Genomic DNA, 21338 nt, shown 5'->3' with positions numbered 1-21338 from the left:
CAAGGCCCTTGAAGTGTGAATATATGAATGTACCCTTCACTAACAGTATAGTAAGCAACTCATTTTCTAACTTTAATTTTGAAAGACCCTTCGAGTGGCAAAAATGCCGTTTGTTAAATGCCAATAAAAGAAAGAATGAACTTAACGTGCACTCTTCAGATCAACCATGACTTAGTGACCTTTATACACAACAATTTGTCCAAATAGTCATTTGTTTTGTTTCATAATTGAAAAACATAAATTAAGGATTTAACTTTGTGTTGTTTTTCATAAAAAAATTAATAAAATATGAGAAAAATGCTTGTTTTTTAAATATTTGTTTAAAAAAAATTTAAAGTGAGAAATCAGCTACATTTCTCATGTTTATTGCTCATGGGCATAAAATGAATATACGGCTTAAATATACTTAATTTGCACATGTAGGTAGACCTAAAAAACACAACTTGTCAGTCTGCATCGTCATCTGTTTGGCAGTTGCATATCGCACGCAAAGCAACCCAACAATGGATTTATCCGACAGCCCATCACTGTATCCTTTAATTGTGTAAAAATTGCATTTTACATCTCAGGATCCCTCTTGGAGTAGGAGTTCTCAAACTTAAGACAGCCCCCTCCCCCAGAGAGGTTCTAGATGAAATGTGCATAGTATTGTCTCTGCCTAACAAAGTCTAGTAATTGTTCTTTACCTTCATTGGCAAGATTTGATATTCTGCAACTGCCGGTGTGGTTTGAATTTGGAATTCAACTTAATTGCACTGCAGAGCTTTCACCAAACTTGATTCTGCACATCTTTTGCAGCAGGTAAAACCAATGTCTCACCAATGTTAAAGTTTTAAGTCAGGCCTCAGATTGGTCTATTAAAACCATAAAACTCAACTTCCTTTGCATCATATTTTGTCAATGGTAAACCACAAAGTTGCATGTAAATAACACTACATATACTGGAGTTTGTGAGTGGTTGGGTAAAATGATTTTGAAAATTACATTTACTGGTGTGACTGTGTAAGAAAAGAAGAATTCTTGCAAACATGTGGAAGATTTATTACATGATGTATGTGTGAAATAAAGCATTCATTGTGTAAAATATGATTTACTCATGACTCTGTTTGTACTGTAGTTGTCCATATCACAGTCCTAATTACAGAATCAAGAATCCCCAGTTGTCCAGGATGCGTTATACACAGAGAGACTTCTAGAAACAGATTGATTTGGTAGAACATGTGATTCAATGTAATAAATGACTTGTGGTTAAGAGCGCACAGACAAAATGCTCTGACGAACTTCATGTTTGTTAGTGTTAAGTGGCAGATGCCTTCTGTCTGGGAGTGAAAGGACGTCACAGTTCTGGGATGTACAGTAATAGACCAGTAGTGACAATCATTTTGATGACATACTTTGGATTTCAGAATCACCATAGCAAAATTTCAGATGCTTTGCAATTATATTCTCTGAGCTTATTCACATGGCTTATTGAGGCAAAGTTACATAACTTTTTTGATGGCCATCTGTATACCTTTATTAAGCAGCTCTCTGGAATACTCAATTCTGATTAGTCAATAATGCCATCTGGTGGTCTGATATTTCTAAATAACAACCCTAAATAAAAACCACATCCGTGGATAAAGTAATATCAGTCCAGTAATCATGAGATTGTGAGTAATTTTTCCTACTTCTCATATTGCTTTGTGATCTCTACAAGTAAGCTAATCAAATAATTTAGGCTTACTTATTTATTTGGCAAGTACTCTTGTATTAACCTGGAAAATGAGCACTCAGACGATCATTTAGGCAAAATGATCACAAACAAAACTGACACTAATTAGATCTTAAAATCATGTGTTTGTAAATATTTCTTTCTTCTCACATTATAACATAATTACGATGTAAATCAATACTTCATGTCCATTTATTAATTTATTTGGCAAGTAGTCTTGTAATAAGCTGGATAATGAGCAGTCAGACAGTCATTTTTGCAAAATTAACACCAACAGAAATACGACACAAACTGGAGTTGAAAATTTGATGTTCAGTGATTTCATTCTTCTCACATAATAACATAATTTCAACACAAATCAATATTTTAAGTCCATTTATTCATTCATTTGGCAGGTAGTCTTGTAATAAGCTGGATAATGAGCAGTCAGTCATTTTCGCAAAATGATCGCTAACAAAACTGACGCAAACCATAAGTTAAATTCATGTGTTTCTAGAGACTCATGTGTTTCTAATGGACTTTGTGTCCATTAATTTGGCAGGTAGTCTTGTAATAAGCTGGATAATGAGCAGTCAGATTGTCATTTTTGCTAAATAAACACCAACAGAACTACGAAACCAACCGGAGGTGAAAATTTGATGTTCAGTGATTTCATTTTTCTCACATAATAACATACGTAATTTCAACACAAATCAATATTTTATGTCCATTTATTAATTGATTTGGCAGGAAGTCTTTAATAAGCTGGATAATGAGCAGTCAGATGGTCATTTTGGCAAAATGATCACCAACAAAACTATTTAAATACTAATTTAAACAGTTTAAATTCAACTGTTTCTAGAGACTACAATTTCTTTCTTCTCACATTATAAAATAAATCAATATTTCATGTCCATTAATTTATTTATTTGGTAGGACGCCATGTTATAATCCACTTCGCGTCGAGGTCATGATCACCCTGTTGGGATTTATTTTTTGTGATAACGACCGACTGACTGTATGTTATCCCTTAGATATAATTATATAGTGAAAAGTATTCTTTAAATGTGTTTCCATTGTAGTTTATGCAGATGTCTTATTTTTGAATGAATAAAAAGGTATTCAGCACAATAGATATTTATAAAATCTTTATGTGCACTTTGGAGATTTTATTTGCATTTGGGTGTTTCCATCCAGCATTTTTGATGCAATATCCTAAAATTTGCATAACAATATGTGGATATAAACCCAGCTATTGTCATTAATCTTAATGAATTTAAAACAGGTACCATTTGTTTATGCAAAATAATTTTTCATTTATTTCTTCTGACTTTGGGGTGAAATATGGCCCAAACATGTTCTTAACCAGTTTCACCTCATATTTTCTCCTTGTCACTTTCTGTCAGTACATCTTTAAAAGTAGCAGAATATCCATGCTCTTTCATGCCTATTACCTGTTCGCAGAAGTCTTCGCTGTCTCTATGATTGCTCGGACACACTTTAGTATAACAGTGTCAATCCTGAGATGCATGCATTTGAAATATCAATGTCGAGTTTCCATTTTTCCATAATCTAGGCAAGCAGTAATTCAGCAGATGCTTTCAACAAAAGTGACTTGCAACTCAATTATTACAGGTACAACTTTCCTGGAGGAGCCTGGTGTTACAGTAAGTGTCGTGCTCAAAGGCACAAAGGTGATGGCTCACAGATCACTCCTCACAGGAATTGAACCACCAGCCTTCAAATTCAAGACCTAAGGCTGAACCAACACACCACCACACTCGGATTTGTTTTCTTGTGTCTATAGTCTTGATTTTAACTCATAAGGTGTAAAGGGATATAAATTGTTCTACCACAGTATGTGCACATTTCATTGAGTGTATAAGTGAACTAAAAATCAACCCTACGCATATTTACATACTTTATATTGAACATTACATGATTTTGAAGTGATTTTAATATGCCCATATGGTGAGTCTCTACATATCATATGGTTGTGCATTGAGCATAATGTCACCGCAAACATCCTAATCGGAGTTCAAACAAAATGCTCTGTTTTTGAGATTACCCCTGAGCTGCTATGGGGACAGAGTGAATAAAGAAGCACTAAACGTAATGCTACTGATGTCAAACAACTATTGGCTTATTTTGTGTAAGTCTCTGGAAATATGCAGATATTGTTGGATGGATCTCATGTGACATTAGCAATCTTTTTGTCTGTCATGATCTGAAGATCATCTGAGCCAAATCTGGTGGTTATTTAATAAACATTATAGGAGTAGTGAAATGGCAACAAGGTGTTGCAGTAATGAAACTGCTCAGGTGCCCTCATTACACACTTGCAAACACATACCAACTTTTGATTTATAAGGCAAAAGCATTGAAAAGATGCAGCATCTCTTCCTGTTTGGTGTCTTCCCCATCAACTTCCTGTACTGGCGAGTTATTGGTGAAATGTTGAATTACTGTATTGAACAACAGAAAATCAGTTTGGTCAGATTTGAATGGACAGGGCAAGGCACTTTATTTATATAGTACATTTCATACACAATTGTTTGATCTGAAATATGTAGGAGCAGCCAAAAAACTATGAAAATCAAACTAAGCTTATGACTAAAATCCAAGATAGAGGACATTCCAGTAAGGCCGACATTGAAAGTGGACTAAATGTGGCCTGTATTATTAAATTTTTTTTTTTAAATAATAGTTTCCACACAAAACTGTTGAAAAATTGACATCACTTTACTTAATGTTACTTTTGTTAAGGGTTTATAAAGGGGTTCCTTAATGACTAATAAGGTAATTTACAAATGCATAAATCATTAATATGTGGTTATAACAACATGCATAAAAGGGTGACTTTCATGCAACCTTCCAAATAGTGAGCCATTTTACCTCACATGTTATAAATGCCTAATAACACTTATTCAATATTAATAACCAATGAAAATGAACCTTAATGTGAAGTGGAAACACGTGAAGCTTTATTAAGGAGTTGCCAACATTATAAACCTATTGTATGTACATAAAGTTCAGTGGTTTAATGGTCATTAGGCTTTATTATATTATACATGATGTGAATGAGCATGAATACCTGAAAAGTGTTTTTGCAGAGGACTTTAGGTAACTAGTAGGGATGTGCGAGACTAGTCTACTAAATGGTACTGCTGCTACTAGTTGGCACTAGAAATACTTCTGTTCTAGCTGTGCAGGCATTTCAAGTGCAGGGAATAATTGGTTTTCACCGGACAATTTTGACATGCTAATTTCGCTCCATAAATGTGTATGAGTAAGTAGTAAATGGTTATTGTAGGCAAGATATGCCTTCTTTTTCCACATTATTTTTAACCCCGCCAGTTCTTCAAGTATGCTTGTTTCCAAATAAAGTGCTGACAGCTGGTTCTATTATTCTGTGAGTGGATGTCATGTTTTAGGACAATATGTTAGGTCTTTCGCACAGGCCTATTTTTTCTCTCGTATCTACTTTTAATGCATTTGTTTGTTTGTTTGTTTGTTTTACAGTTTCTTGGTTTTAGACTAGTAGACTTGTCAATGTAAACATTTAAGCCTATTAACCCTATATTTCTGCCATAGACTCCCATGATGGTTGAACTGTCATTGCGTTTAGCTCCTAATGACCATAATGATTTTTCAGGCCAACTTCATTGTATAGGAAAAAAATATTTATATACAGAAAGTAAATCTGTGCAAATAGACAAATTAAAATGCAAGATAACTATGCAAACTTCACAAAGAAAGCACAATTTAAAAGGGAGGTAAAGGAAGTGTTTATTTACCCCATAAGCATGTTTATGAAGAGAGAGGGACTGAATGTAGAACACGATTCACTCCTTCATTGGGAAAATGTTCAGATGGGGCTGAGCCCATCCGATGGGCCACAGCTGTGAAGACAATGTAGGATAAAGAGAATCATAGACACATAATGAAATATTTCAGAAAGAGACAACAGATATTCATAGCCATAAAATAAATTATCTATGTGTGCTTGTTGAAATTTTGGACCACATGAATTTTCATGATTGGATTTTTCTTTTTTTTATGGAAATAATACAATTGAAAATGCTGCTATGAAACAATCAATTATTTATCTGACATTATGAACACACATTATGGCTCATCACAAGGCATATTTACCATATATCTTGTATGTAAATTAATCATCATTTTATTTCATATTATTTTACCTTTATTTAATTTTTTTATGCATTTATTTATTTTTTCCTCTCCCCGTTTCTCCCCAATTTGGAATGCCCAATTCCCAATGCGCTCTAAATCCTCGTGGTGGCGTAGTGACTCGCCTCAATCTGGGTGGTGGAGGACTAATCTCAGTTTCTCTCAATTGAGACTGTCAATCCACGTATCTCTTCACGTGGCTTGTTGAGCGTGTTACCGCAGAGACGTAGTGCATGTGGAGGCTTCACGCTATTTTCAATGGCATCCACGCACAACTCACCACACGCCCCACTGAGAGCGAGAACCACACATTATAGCTACCATTAGGAGGTTACCCCATGTGACTCTACCCTCCTTAGCAACCAGGCCAATTTGGTTGCTTAGGAGACCTGGCTGGAATCACTCAGCATGCCCTGGATTCGAACTCGCGACTCCAGGGGTGGTAGTCAGAGTCAATACTCGCTGAGATACCCAGGCCCCAATTTAACTCACCATTTTTATTTTATGTATGGGCAATTTAAGTTGTAAGTACTGTATACGCTTTGGCAATATTGTACAATAAATGCTGACAACCATGCCAATTAAGCGTTATTGATGTGGAATCTGACAAGCAACAAATACAGTAGAAATAAGTGAGAAAAAACAGGCTCAACCACAGCTGCTTTTCAACTCCTCTCTTAAGTATGCCAGGAAAAATAAACTGATGAATATCTTTGTCTCCAAAGATCCACTCACCCATCTCTCTCTGAGTGCTGAAGTGTTTTCCTGGGTCCTTCTGCAGCCGAATCTCCTTAATGGAGAAGATGGATGCAGCTGGGGGCGACACATAGTATATCAGAACTGAAAAACTGCTATAGACAATTACTCTCATCTCTCAAACACTTTTCTGTTCCCTTTATAAATTGAGCAGCTGACCATTTGCAATTTAGTCAGCTGATCAGTTTCTTCATCTTATTACAGTGAGAACGAAGTTGAAGTTTTTCTTTTTATAGCATTCAGTGTTTAAATTTACATGACATTATGTTAAAACATTTAAGAACTGATGATGCACCATTGGTCTCACCACCGTGTTTGCATTTTTTCCACAATTATCACAATTATAAAAAGCATGCATGGATCCACACTTAAAAAATCCAGGTGTTCCTGATTTTGAAAATGTTTATTTTTGCAATTCTGTTGCTCTAAAGTAATTGGACAAACTAACATAAGTATAAATACAATTCTAATTATTAATACTTGGTTGAAAATCCTTTGCATTGATTGACTGTCTGAAGTCTGGAACCCATTGACATCACATTATCATGTGTTTCAAGTTGCTGCTTGTTTGTGGTTCTTTCTGCTTTTAGATTTGTATTCAGCATGTGAAATGCATGTTCAATCGGGCTGAAGTCAGGTGAAGAATATTCAATTTATTTGTCTTGAAAAGCTCTTTGGTTGAATTTTAATGGTATGCTTTCAGTGAGAAGATCTGGGAATTGTGGGAAGTGTAGTTTTTCACAAGGACAGTGAGACTCGGGGACACTGTTCATCAGTATTGTGTACCAGTATTTTGCAGCATTTGGTTGAATCTGAGCAGATTTTATAGCCCTAAACACTTCAGAATTATCATATACAAGCACATATCATCATCAAGCACTAGTGACCCAGTTCAATTTGCAGCCATAAATAACCAAGCCATAACACTGCATCCACCATGTTTCACAGGGGATGTGGTATGCTTTGATTATGAGCCATTCCTTCCCCTCTCCATACTCTTCTCTTCCCATGATTCTGGTACAGATTCATCTTTTTTCATCAGTTTCTACTGTCCAAAGAAAAGTGTTCCAGAACTTGCCAGGTTTTTTCTTCTTGCAGTCAAATCTGGCCTTCCTGTTCTTGAGGCTTTCCAGTGGTTTGCACCTTGTGGTAAATCTACTGTATTAACTTTCATGAAATGTTCTCTTGATTGTAGACTTTGACAATGATATGCCTACCTCCTGGAGAGTGTTCTTAACTTGGCTTGATGTTGTAAAGTTGTTTTTTCTTCAACAAGGAAATAACTTGTTGTCTTTTTTTTAGGTTTTACTGAGCTCACCAGTGTGTTCCTTCTTTTTGAGAATGTACTAAACTGATGTTTTGTCCACCCCTAAGGTTTCTGCTATCTCTCTGATGGATTTGTTTTTTTATTACAGCCAAATGATGGCCAGCTTTACTTACAATGACAGCTCTTTGGAACACAAATTGAGAGTTTAAAGCAACAGCTTCCAAATGCAAATTCAACATTTGGAATCAGCTTTCAACTGCTTAATTTTTAATGAACTAACATGGATACTCACACCTAGCCATAAAACAGCTTTTCAGTTGATTATCCAATTACTTTTGAGCCCCTGAAAATGGGGATCTGTGTATAAACATCCTGTAATTTCTAAACAAATTCATTGTGGTGGCATCCAGAGCCAAAATTATGAAAAAATCTCACTGTCCAAATAGTTATAGAGGGCACTGTAGCTGGAGAGATGAGTACATTTGATAAAGTTACTGTTTGATCAGAGAATTTGAGTTACAGTGATAAGAATAAAAAGAAAAAAATAGAAATTGGATGCCAAGCATGACGTGCCACTATATTCAGGACTGTCCCTAGCTGTCTGTTACCATTCCTTGTTGTCTGTCTTGTGTTTTCCGTTTCACCGTTCATATTCCATGTCACGTTTTCCCTGTTGTTCGCCCCAAGTCTCACTGTCCTTGTGAAAAACTACACTTCCCACAATTCCCAGATCTTCTCACTGCCATTATTGTGTCATTGTTTGCACCTGTTTGTCGTTTGTGATCCTCCTGTGTCTGTGTATATAAACCCTGTGTGTTTTCCACTCCTGGTCGATCGTTGTATGTGTTAGCTCCTTGTTTCCTGCCCGTGTTTCCTGTGATTACTCACTCGTTCGAGGTTCCTGTGCCCCTTGTAGATGTCCCCATGTCCTTTCAAGGTTCAGTCTCAGTTTTCCCATTGTGGATGTTTTCTTTTGTTCCTGTGTTTTTATGTTATTTTTAGTTGCCTATAATAAAGTTCCGCGTTTGGATCCACACCTCCCGTTTGCCTCTTCCTCTATTCATAACAGAACGATCGACCCACCATGGATCCAGCGGTACAACAATCAAACTACCGGCTACTCTGTCTAAAACAATGGGACCGACCGGTGGAGGACCACATTGGCGACTTTCTCGAGCTGGCTAACGTCTCTGACTCTGCCCTGGTGGTCTTCTTCAGGGGCAACCTGAACGCCTCACTGAGGGAGCGGTTGCCACCGGCAATGCACGAGTGGACTCTCTGCAGCTTCGTGGAGGTGACTTTGCGGGTCTGCGGCTCGCCGTTAACCGTGGGCGTCGCTGAGGAGGACCCTACATCTCCTCCCTCAGTGGTGACTCTCCAGTCACCCATGGCGCTTCCTGTCACGCCAGTCCCACCTGTCAGCGAGCTCACCCCCACACCAGTCGCCTTCCACGAGCCAGCGCGGCCCACTTCGTCTGCCCGGAGGAGGAAGAGAAGACGGGCTTCCGCCTCCCGGCCCACGCCTGCCCTGGTCAGTGGGCCTGAGCCCACGCCAGCCACGGTCAGCGAGCCTGAGCCTACGTCAGCCACGGTCAGCGGGCCAGAAGCCTCATACGTCAGTGAGCCAGTGCCAGAAGCTTCAAACGTCAGAGAGCCAGTGCCAGAAGCCTCAACCGTCCCTGAGCCAGCGCCTGTAGCCTCGACCGTCCCTGAGCCAGCGCCTGTAGCCTCGACCGTCCCTGAGCCAGCGCCAGTAGCCTCGACCGTCCAAGAGCCAGCGCCAGTAGCCTCGACCGTCCAAGAGCCAGCGCCAGTAGCCATGACCGTCCAAGAGCCAGCACCCCTCGAGCCTTCTAGGGCATCTCCTCAAGTCACTCGAGTCTTCCAGGGCTCCGCCTCTCAAGCCTCTCGAGCCTTCCAGGGCTCCGCCTCTCGTGCCTCCCAGGGCTCCAGCTCTCGAGCCTCCCGAGCCTTCTAGGGCTCCGCCTCCCGAGCCTCCAAGGGCTCTGCCTCCCAAGTCTTCCAGGGCTCCTCCTCCCGAGCCTCCCAGGGCTCTGCCTCCCAAGTCTCTCGAGCCTTCCAGGGCTCCGCCTCTCGAGCCTTCCAGGGCTCCACCTCTCGAGCCTCCTAGGGCTCCGCTCCTCAAGTCACCCAAGCCTCCCAGGGCTCCGCCTCTCGAGCCTCCCAGGGCTCCGCGTCTTGAGCCTCCTAGGGCTCCGCTCCTCAGGTCACTCGAGTCTGCCAGGGCTCTGCCTCTCAAGCCTCTCAAGCCTTCCAGGGCTCTGCCTCTCGAGCTTCCCGAGCCTCCCAGGGCTCTGCCTCTCGAGCTTCTTGAGCCTTCCAGGGCTCCGCCTCTCGAGCCTTCCAGGGCTCTCGAGCCTTCCAGGGCTCTCTCGAGTCTCTCGAGCCTCCCAGGGCTCCACCCCTCAAGTCACTCGAGTCTTCTAGGGCTCCGCCTCTCAAGCCTCTCTCTAGGGCTCCGCCTCCAGAGCCTCTCGAGCCTTCCACGGCCCTTCTCCCCGAGCCTCCTACGGCTCTGCCTCCCGTGCCTCCTACGGCTCTGCCTCCCGAGCCTCCTACGGCTCTGCCTCCCGAGCCTCCTACGGCTCTGCGTCCCGAGCCTCCTACGGCTCCGCCTCTTGAGCCTCCTATGGCTCCGCCTCCCGAGCCTCCTACGGATCCGCTCCCAGAGACTCCAGAGCTTTCTAGGGCTCTGCCTCCTGAGCGTCCTACGGCTCTTCTCCCCGAGCCTCCTTCGGCTCCGCCTACGGGGCTCCTACTGCTCCTCCTCCCGAGCCTCCTACGGCTCCACCTCCCGAGCCTCCTACGGCTCCGCCCCCAGAGACTCCCGAGCCTCCTACGGCTCCGCCTCCCGAGCCTCCTATGGCTCTTCTCCCAGAAACTCCCGAGCCTCCTACGGCTCCGCCTCCCGAGCCTTTCACGGCTCCGCCTCCCGAGCATCCTTCAGTTCCACCTCCTGAGCCTCCCCCAGCTCCGCCTCCAGTTGCTCCCTCAGCTCCGCCTTCTGAGCCTTCTAAGCCATTGCCTCCCTCGGCTCCGCCGGCTCCCCCAGTGGCCACTCCTCCTCCCAGGCCCCCTGAACCGGCCCGTGCCCTTTGGCCAGCTGCCGGGCCATCTAAACCGGCCTCTGTCCTGTGGCCACCTCCCAGGCTCCCTGAACCGGCCCTTGCCTTGTGGCCAGCTACCGGGCAACCCAAACCTGACCCCATAGCGTGGCTGCCTCCTAGACCACCTAAACCAGTCCCTACCCGGTGGATGCCCCCCAGGCCACCTGAACCTGGCCTCGTCTCACACCCCGTGGACTGCCTGTCTGCCCTCTCGGCCTCCCTGGTCTGCCTGTCCGCCTCTTGTGCCTCCGTGGACTGTCTCTGTGTCCCTTGTGCCCCCTTTGGTCTGTCTGTTCTCCCCCAGTTCTAGCCCCTCTCTCCTTGAACATTTGGTTGTTTTTGTTATTCTTGTGTTTTTCAGGACCATCTGGAATCTGGTCCTTTTGAGGGGGGTTATGTTACCATTCCTTGTTGTCTGTCTCGTGTTTTCCGTTTCACCGTTCATATTCCATGTCACGTTTTCACTGTTGTTCGCCCCGAGTCTCACTGTCCTTGTGAAAAACTAGACTTCCCACAATTCCCAGATCTTCTCACTGCCATTATTGTGTCATTGTTTGCACCTGTTTGTCGTTTGTGATCCTCCTGTGTCTGTGTATATAAACCCTGTGTGTTTTCCACTCCTGGTCGATCGTTGTATGAGTTAGCTCCTTGCTTCCTGCCCGTGTTTCCTGTGATTACTCACTCGTTCGAGGTTCCTGTGCCCCTTGTAGATGTCCCCATGTCCTTTCAAGTTTCAGTCTCAGTTTTCCCATTGTGGATGTTTTCTTTTGTTCCTGTGTTTTTATGTTATTTTTAGTTGCCTACAATAAAGTTTGTGTTTGGATCCACACCTCCCGTTTGCCTCTTCCTCTATTCATAACACTGTCCTTACTGACCACAAGCAGAAACGGCCTCATGAAGCTTGTCCTGTAAAGCCTTTTTAACTTATTCATCAAGTCATTTGGGAAACAGAATGAGATGTAGACATCACAAGAAAAAATACACTGTTCAACAAATTTTGCTAATGTCTCGAGTCAACAGTATGTCTCAAATGAGCTTACACTTGACTAATATGTTCATGTAGTAGTATTAAAAACTTACTGTCAGCCAGTTCCTGCACTTTGTCTCCCAGATCTCTGAAATAAATGTGCTGGAGAGCCTCTTCTGCCAAAATACGCTGTCTTGCCTCAAACTATAAAACACACATCCAGGGAGTTCATTTATTTTTGGTCTTTGAGCATGTCTTCAAATGACATCTCATTGCAAAAACAGCACTAAAATGGAAACGTAGGCAGTAATACTACACTGTAAACCCTAAGGCTCATAAATAATAAATTGTTTTTAAAAAGTCACTCAGGTCTTTACTCCTGCCCATTTCTACAGCATTCAACACATTGACTACGAGAACCATCTAATCTACCCAGGCCTTGATATGTGGCCTTTTTAGAAGATGATCAACTTTATTTGAATCATCTGTGAGTGGTCACAATGTTTTGGCTCATCAGTGTATATACATAATGACAAAGCATATTTGTCATAATGACAAAGCAATAACCAGAGTTTTGATAACTTTGCAAATGTATTAAAAATAAAAAACTGAAATATCACATTGACATAAGTATTCAGATCCTTGCTATGACACTTGAATTTTAGCTTATGTGCATCCCATTTCTCTGGATCATATTTGAGATGTTTCTACAATTTGATTGGAGTCCACCTGTGGCAAATTAAATTGATTGAACATGATTTGGAAAGGCACACACCTGTCTATATAAGATCTCACAGCTGAAAATGTATATCAGAGCAAAAACCAAGCCATGAGGTCAAAGGAAGTGCCTGCAGAGCTCAGAGACTGGATTGTGTCGAGGCATAGATCTGGGAATGTCTATAAAAAATGTTTGGCTGCATTGAAGGTTCCCATGAGCACAGTGGCCTCAATAATTCTTAAATGGAATACGTTTGGAACAACCACAACTCTTCCTAGAGCTGGCCGCCCGGCCAAACTGGGGAGAAGGGCCTTGATAAGAGAGGTGACCAAGAACCCCATGGTCAGTCTGGTTGAGCTCCAGAGATCATATGTGGAGATGGGAGAAACTTGCAAAAGGCCAACCATCACTGCAACACTCCACCAATCTGGGCTTTATGGCAGAGTGGCAGTGGGAAGCCTCTCCTCAGTGCAAGACACATGAAGGACTCTCAGTCTGTGAGAAACAAAATTCTCTGGTCTGATGAAACGAAGATTGAACTGTTTGACCTCAGCGCAATGCCATCCCAACAGTGAAGCATGGTGGTGGTAGCATCATACTGTGGAGGTGTTTTTCAGCAGCAGGGACTGGGGGACTGGTCAGGGTTGAAGGAAAGCTGAACGTAGAAAAATACAGACAATAAAAACCTGGTCCAGAGTGCTCAGGACCTGACTGGGCTGAATGTTCACCTTCCAACAGGACAATGATCCTAAGCACACAGCCAAGACAATGCAAGATTGGCTTAGGGACAACTCTGGGAATGTGGTTTGAACCCAATCGGTCATCTCTGCGGAGACCTGAAAATGGCTGTCCACCAACGGTCCCCATCCAACCTGACAGCTTAGAGGAACTGCAGAAAAGAATGGCAGAAAATCCACAAACCCAGGTGTGCAAAGCATGTTGCATCATTCCCAAAAAGACGTGAGGCAGTAATCATTGCCAAATGTGCCTCAACTAAGTACTGAGTTAAGGGTCTGGATACTAATGTCAATGTGATATTTCAGTCTTTTATTTTTTTCATAAATGTACAAAGTTATCAAAATTTAGGTTTTTGCTTTGTCATTATGGGGTATGGAGTGTTGATTGATTTGAAAAAAACAAAACATAATTTTCAGCATTTTAGCACAAGGCTGCAACATAACAAAATGTGAAAAAAATGAAAGGTGTTCTTTCTGAATAGAATATACTTCTGAATGCACTATATATATATTATATAGCTTTCCCAACACTGATGCTGAACGTAAACTAAAATGTCCAAGTAAAATGTAAATCATTAATGAAGACAATAATCAAAAAACTTTTAATGGCTTACAACTTTTGCAAGGAAAGGGTGAAAGCAGATGTGTGGTTTACCTGCAATAACTGGCAGAGTAGACCATGACCATCATTACCGATCCTGTAGAACAAAAACAGTCAAACATACTCCAGATCAGGGGCATTTCTAACCTTGCACAGGTCCCCCATAATTTAAAAATGTGTATTATTGTCAAGTGGGATCTGGGGGCATTTTGTGTTGTCATATGAATTCTCAACTGTTCATCATTCATGATTGCATACACCTCTATTGTCATTTGAGCTTTATGAATAGCTCTACTATTTTTTGTATAGGATTGCCAGCATATTCTGCAGTCCTACAGTCTTCATCTTTGATTAATTTTAGTCACTCTTATCCTGTTCTTGTCTTCTGCTCTTCATTTTGGACTAGTTGTTTTTTTTTTTAACTGTTTACACTGTTGACCTTTGCATTCCTTTTCAATCATTGATCCTTTGGATTGCCATATAAATAACTGTTCCTCAATGGCAGCTTGTCAGGAGAGGGGTGGAGTAGTAAGTACTTTTTTCCCTGCTAAAATGTTATATAGAACCTGCCACACAACAGTTTATATACAGGTACCAAACTTGTACACACATAGCCCCACAATGTTGATGCCATTTAACAACAAGTGCAAAATTAACAGACACATACCTGGGTGCGTGTGTGATGAGAGGTTCACCATCATAAGGAGGAAAGTTGTATGAATGGAAGTTTTCATTGGTATTGACTCCTGGCCAAGACTTCTCAGTAGGAGAACCTGAAGATAAAGGCACAAGATACAAACATGCCAATTACACTTGCTATCACGGGTGTCACTAGTTGTATTTTGAGATTTAAACAGAACTAGTAAAGCTGGGAAGATGATGAAACTCACAAAATCTAAGATTAAAACATAACATCATAGCTCTTACCCAAGATGCGAAATATAAGATGAAGTTCATCCTCCACAGTTGATCCAGGGAACAGGGGCCGTCCTGTGATCATTTCATAGAATATACAACCTACACCCCTACGTTAACAAACAAAAACAGACAGCTAGAATCACTGAGATTTCTCTTTGGAATTATTTCCTGTTCTTAGACCAGAAATGTTCTCCAGGAGTACCAATCCTGGGTCATGTCTAGAAGGTAACCCTCTGATTGCAAACGTCTCACGAGAGTTGCACGCAACATTCATGCGCTGTTTATTTGGAGTCCCACAGAAACTCTTCAGCAGTCCCTGCCCCTAAATCTAATCTTAACCTTACCCCTAAACCTATACCTTACCCAACCTTAACCTCTGTAACAGCAAATGCCACTCTTGTGAGACTTTTGCAACCAGATGGTTCCCTTCTAGACACAACCCCAATCCTGCCAACTGAATCAATCAGTGTGCCACTAATGTTAAATATTCAAAACCTGTTTCTATTTGTGATATTGTTAGCTTTGTGTGTTTTATCAATACTATGTATTGGTGTGCATGTGCAAAACACTCCTGTCAACACCGAGCATTATGCAATCACCTCTCACAACCAATACAATTGGGGCAATAATGTGATGTAAAAAGAACAAATTTTATAGTTGAAAAAATAAATATTGTCATGTGCACAATGATCTTTTATTAGTAAATTTGAACATAAAATCAAAAAACATAAAACAGAGAGGACCTAGACCCTCATGATGGTTTGTGAAGAATTATTAATAATAAAAAAATTGCTTGATGGTTACACCAAATTACATTTTTTTTAAATGAAATCAATTTTTTTGTAGATAATGCAATAAATGCTTTAAAAAATGTATGGAAACCAACAAACTCAAAGATGGCATTTCTACAAACTTGAAACATGTCATTTAAACTATATATTTAAAAGATAAAAAAAAATTACCTTAGTCAATGCAGTGACCCAATTACCAAACTACCAACAGTCTAACAATCTAGGCTCAGCCCAATTTTAACAAAAGCACTCAGTAATGTGCTAATAACTTAGCCTACGGAAATCAAATGACCAAACAATCACATTAGCACGGTGACCCATTACTCTATAAACAAATGACAATTGTAACAAATATATTCACATTTATAATACTTAAAATGTAATTAATACTTAATACTCACTCAATTTGCATGCTATATCCATGTACTGAAGTCTTGCAACATATATACGCTGATAACTATCAAAAATAAGCTTATTAAAAAAAAAAAAACGCACGAAACATGCATTTACATGAGATTTGAAATCAGATAGTTTAAACCAGTAACAAGCATATTCAGTGTAGGATAGTGCATTGTCTACATTGGGGTCTTTTTTCTGCATTGTTCTGCAGGAGGCTCTTTTTATTGTATGCACATTTTCTGTCACAAATTTGGAATTTTCCTTGGATGTACTATGGATGTGATGTGCTAAAAGGCTTGTGTGATTTCTTCATAAAGATGAAAAAACAGAATGGATATACAAATGGCTGACGAACTACAAAAATGTTACATTAATTAGTCAAGAAATAATGATCGTTTAGTTGACGTTCTTTTTGAATCTGTAATAATGTTGGCTTGGCAAACCACCACACTGTTCTACACTGTTAATTGTTTTTCCAAAATCCTGTCTTTCTGAAGATTGAGAACCACAGATCTAATGTTTTTGTGTAACTGACTGCTGAATGTAATCATTATCATCACTAATCATCGTATGGAATATCACTATTTGGCAACTTTAGCTCAATGGATTGCCACTCTCAGCCTTTTTTATACTGATCACTGCTCATAATTGGCTGATGCAGTGGAAACCTACTAATAATCAACAAATAAAGATTTTTGGAATCTTACCAGATGTCAATGGAGGTGGAGTACTCTGTTGAGCCCAGCAGCACATCAGGAGGTCTGTACCAGAGTGTGACGACTTCATTTGAGAATGTCTTTGTGGGCACTGACTTTTCACGCGCAAGACCTACAACAGACAGGAACAAAGAAACTGTAAACAGTGCTACAGTAATTTAATCTCTTCTCAGCAAATACTTATGTGCGACTGATTGCGATTCATTTGTTTAATCAAAGTATCATGTAATTAATTAGATTTATTTTTGTAATTGATTGCCAGCTCTAGTATCTATATATGAATAGATGAGAACTTGATGTATGTGTGATTGTACCTACCAAAGTCAGCGAGTTTGAGTTCTCCCCTGTCGTTGATCAGAATGTTCTGAGGTTTTAGGTCTCTGTGCAAAACTTTTCGACGATGGCAATAAGCGAGACCTCGCAAGAGCTGAAATAGGAAAATCTATCAAGTGGACACAAAGATCAAAAGCATGTCATAAAATTTTATTAATATTATTAATAATCTTTTTAGATATATAACAATTGGAAGATATTATTTAATACAAAAATATTACTTATTACTACGATAAAACCAGGGTTTTCACCCAAAAAAAAAACATGGTTACAACAATATTACTATAGTAAAGCCATGGTTGATTTAGTTAAACCATGGACAACAGTAAATTGAACATAAATGTATACTAATGAACTGATAGGATCTTTGACTTATGACCTTGACTTATCTGTTAACTAATCGGCTCACTCACATGTGACATGTTAAGCCAATCGGTTTGCATGGCGTAATCTGATTGGTTCTCTGACTTGTTATCGGGTAGCCGATCATCTTTAGTCTCTTTCCTTGTCTAACATTTAAATGGAGACTTATGTCTCGGCAGAACAAAAATGGGCTCCCATTCAGTGGACGTTTTCAAACCATTGAGATTCCCTACTTTCATTGGATAATTTAGAAACGCCCATCCCGGTTTGAAAATGCTCACCGATTGGAAAACACCCATTATTGTTCCACAGAGACCTATACTTGTTTATATTACTCAGTTTTGCAGTTAAACTGGTTTCTGAAAAGGCAATTTGTTCAGGTGGTTTGCTGGGGGTTCCTTCTATCAGCTTGTACATAATTTCTGCTTTTGGCCATGACACATAGAAGCACGTCTTAATAAGGTAAGCCTTAAGCTGCGTACACACTGCCAGCGACATTGACTACATCCCATTCATTTTCAATGAGAGCACAGCGACTTCCGGCGACACGAGCTGTCGTGACCGTTGGCGACTAGATGTGGGACAAGTTCAACTTTATTCAAATGAAGAGTGACTAACGGAAGCGACAGCCAACAGGAGAGAAGACGGGAGAGCTCACGTGATCCTTCTCTCTCTCTCTCTCTCTCTCTCTCTCTCTCAGCTCCTGCAGTAACGGAAAGATGGATGAAAGGCTAATTCTTGCTGTTAGCAATTTTTCAGTGCTCTATGATATGGATATGGTATATCCAGCCGCAGCTCTTGCACGAGCCGGTGGTACTCGCCGTGCTGACTCCGAGATTTAATGGTTTTGTGGACCCAGACAGACCGCCGTTTGCATTTTCGCCACAGATAAAAAGCCGCTATGGCAAAGAGCACGCCTTGTTTCTCATTCATCTTTGATATAAAGCATTTTATGTACTGATTTCAATTATATTAAGTCTTTTCCCTCAAAAATGCTTTTAGCGCCAAGAAAAGAGATTCGCTGTCAAGAGCAATGGAATGACATCTGTGAATGTCATTTATAAACGTTACTAGGCAACCAGTAGTGGGAACGCCCACTAGCGACTTCACCGCCAGCCACTGGCGACCTGCAGCGACAAAGTCGCTGGCAGTGTGTACGCAGCTTTAGACAAATCTGGCTGGCACACATCTCTAACTTAGGTCATTAGATTAAATAAATCCACACATAGGTATTTGAAGTCACTAGTTAAATAATCTCTGGCCTTTCCTAGCTCCGGTAAACATTATGAGTTAGGTCACTAGCATTTAAGCTATTCGGCTAAGCAGGCTGAGGCACACATAGAAATTTTGTTCATAAGCATTACGCCATTTGGCCTGACCCCCAGGCATCCCTAGCTAGTATCCACTCAGTGCACATGGCTCATTGGAGCAGTAGCAGTACACAATTCTTGGCAATAGATCTGCCTGGTTGGGGGTTTGTGTTCTGTGTTTATGTGTAATGTGTTTGTGCAGCTTCCCTGCTTTGTTGTGGGATTGTATAAATGTGTAACTGTGCAGCAGCATGTAGCACATGCTCGATGCAGCATGTCTTGCATTTTGTCTCATTGTGCAGCATGTCCACATGCTAACACAGCGTAGCAGATCTAGTCCGCAAAGACCAATATCTAATCAATATGTCAAACCCACATTCACATGCTAAATCTTTCATAGTTGTCATGACTGAACTAGAATTTTTTTTTTTCCTTTTTTATATAACTGAACAAAATTAAAGGTGCTGTAATAATTATTTTGAAAATGATATATGATATGCAAAAACCACCTCAGTCAGAAATTACAGAAATATGTGTCATGAAATATCACACCTGTCTCTGTAACAGTCCTAAGCTCTGTAAACAGTGGGGAAAAAAGATGTTCGTTGGCCACTGTAAGATTGTTTGTTTAGCCAATCAAAAGGCATTCTGCCTGTCAATCACTGTGCGTGTTCACAGGGCAGCTCATATACAATCTGCTTGTATAAGTGCCGGTCTGGTGTCCTATTCCCATGAAACGCCCATAGTCAGATGGCAAAATACTCAGGGGGAGCCTTTGCCCTCCATCTGCTCCAACACAGCAGTCTCTAGTGTGTTTGTGTGCGCGTCTTTAGGGTGTGGGGTTTTGGAAAGAGGGGGGGTGGCTTATTCATAGCTAGTCTGGTGGAAGTTCCAGAACAGCTATGTAAAATAATTTACAACACCTTTAACTAAATATTTGCTTTAAAAAAAGGCAAAGTCCCTTTAAGGCTGTGCAGGGCTCAAGTGAATAATTTATGTGAATTAGGTAATTTACATGAACTGTCCTAAAGAATCGACTCACTAAAAGTAAACATAGTTATAAAGGGAATTGTTTATTATAACAAAAATTGTTTATCGATTCACTTCAATGATATTATTTTCAGTGAAACATGAGAGAGACAGGACAGTTTAGTTGAGTCTGTGAGTCTGTCTGTTTATTAATCCCTCAGCACCAAAACAATGCAGAAAGCATGAACAAATAAACAACGCCATCAGTGAGCACAGTTCACAGTTCTGGGTAAATTCCACCCTCAGTACTTAGGTATAGTCAGTGTTTAGGCGCAAGACCATTTACATAATGTTTGAATGTGCATGCATACAGATTTAATCAATCAATTTAATTAATAAAATCAATGCATGTGTTTCTCTACCCTGCTTTTGCTGCAACATTGTTCTCTGTGATATTCTCTTTGATTTGCATTATTATTTTTTACAATTATTTGCAAGTTTTTAGGATAATCAACATACTTATTTGAAACTTGACAGATGTCTCACCTTCACATTATAAACACTCATTATACTGCTACAGTCATCCAGGTACTGTTTGAGATCTCTCTCCTGAAATACACAGAAACACACGTGTTTGAAAAAGATGGACAAAAGGACACATACAACACTGAATCAAAAATATACATGCATGTCACACACCAAGTACTCGAAGACAAGTGTAAGGCACTTGTCTGTATGAATGATGTCATGGAGGGTGACGATGTTGGCGTGTTTTAAATCCTTTAGGAGAGACACTAATAGAGAGAAACAAATGCAACATCAAATCAACATGAATTCATTAATCATGTCAAGTGACATTTAAATAATTTCTTACAGCAAAATAGACTTACAGCAGTGGCATTGTATGCGTCACTGGCTGTATATTTGGATAGTTTAAGCCCGCTAGTGAAAATGCTTCTATTTTGCATTCTTTTAACAACTTAATACACAAACATAACAAATTGTACAATAGTTAATTCTGGTCCTTGAATCTGATTGGATGAGAGGCGAGTACTGATATAGGAGTCCAACAGAATTAGGAAACTTCACTGTTTGTATCACCCTGCTTGTATTCGTAAGTTTCCGAACTAGAGGAATGTGAGCAGAGCATAGAGCCAGAGGTGGAGCTTTTCATTCATACCTGTGATCTTACATATTTACACCAATAGATGGAGACATTTTGTGAGTCTTTTGTGTGCCTTTTATGTGTTTAGAATTTAAGTCATTGATTCAAACTGATTTGTGAAAAAACGTTCCTTATTAGATTACCTAATTATACTATTAAATTAGTTTATCTTGTGTGTAGGTCTAATCGCTGGTTCAAATTTCTAAAATGTGGAAGGGGCTACAAATCCATGGGCAGTTTGCAAATCCGTGGGTATGGATTGTAAAATTATGGGTATAGTTTATGAAACTGTGGGTAAAGTTTGCAAAATTGA

At 40.3% G+C, this 21338-nt stretch overlaps 1 protein-coding gene across 2 annotated transcripts in view; it reads right to left on the bottom strand.

Annotated features, from left to right (window-relative positions):
- Positions 1–1134: 1134 nt before the first annotated feature.
- LOC127655278 (cyclin-dependent kinase 16) overlaps positions 1135–21338 on the bottom strand; it is a 42695-nt gene continuing 22491 nt past the window's right edge. For both annotated transcript variants that reach the window (XM_052142991.1, XM_052142990.1), the window contains exons 7-17: positions 20560–20654; positions 20407–20469; positions 17204–17327; positions 16877–16997; positions 14989–15086; positions 14729–14834; positions 14116–14158; positions 12119–12209; positions 6623–6700; positions 5491–5595; positions 1135–4158 (exon numbers count right to left, since the gene is read on the bottom strand). In XM_052142991.1, coding sequence (XP_051998951.1) covers positions 5504–5595; positions 6623–6700; positions 12119–12209; positions 14116–14158; positions 14729–14834; positions 14989–15086; positions 16877–16997; positions 17204–17327; positions 20407–20469; positions 20560–20654 — 911 coding nt within the window. In that variant the 3' untranslated portion in view covers positions 1135–4158; positions 5491–5503. The remainder of the gene's footprint in view (positions 4159–5490; positions 5596–6622; positions 6701–12118; positions 12210–14115; positions 14159–14728; positions 14835–14988; positions 15087–16876; positions 16998–17203; positions 17328–20406; positions 20470–20559; positions 20655–21338) is intronic.

The sequence above is a fragment of the Xyrauchen texanus genome, chromosome 14 (assembly GCF_025860055.1).
Source record: "Xyrauchen texanus isolate HMW12.3.18 chromosome 14, RBS_HiC_50CHRs, whole genome shotgun sequence".
Lineage (NCBI taxonomy): Eukaryota > Metazoa > Chordata > Actinopteri > Cypriniformes > Catostomidae > Xyrauchen > Xyrauchen texanus.
The sequence above is the reverse complement of the archived record's forward strand: the minus strand, read 5'-3'. Positions and strand labels throughout refer to the sequence as shown.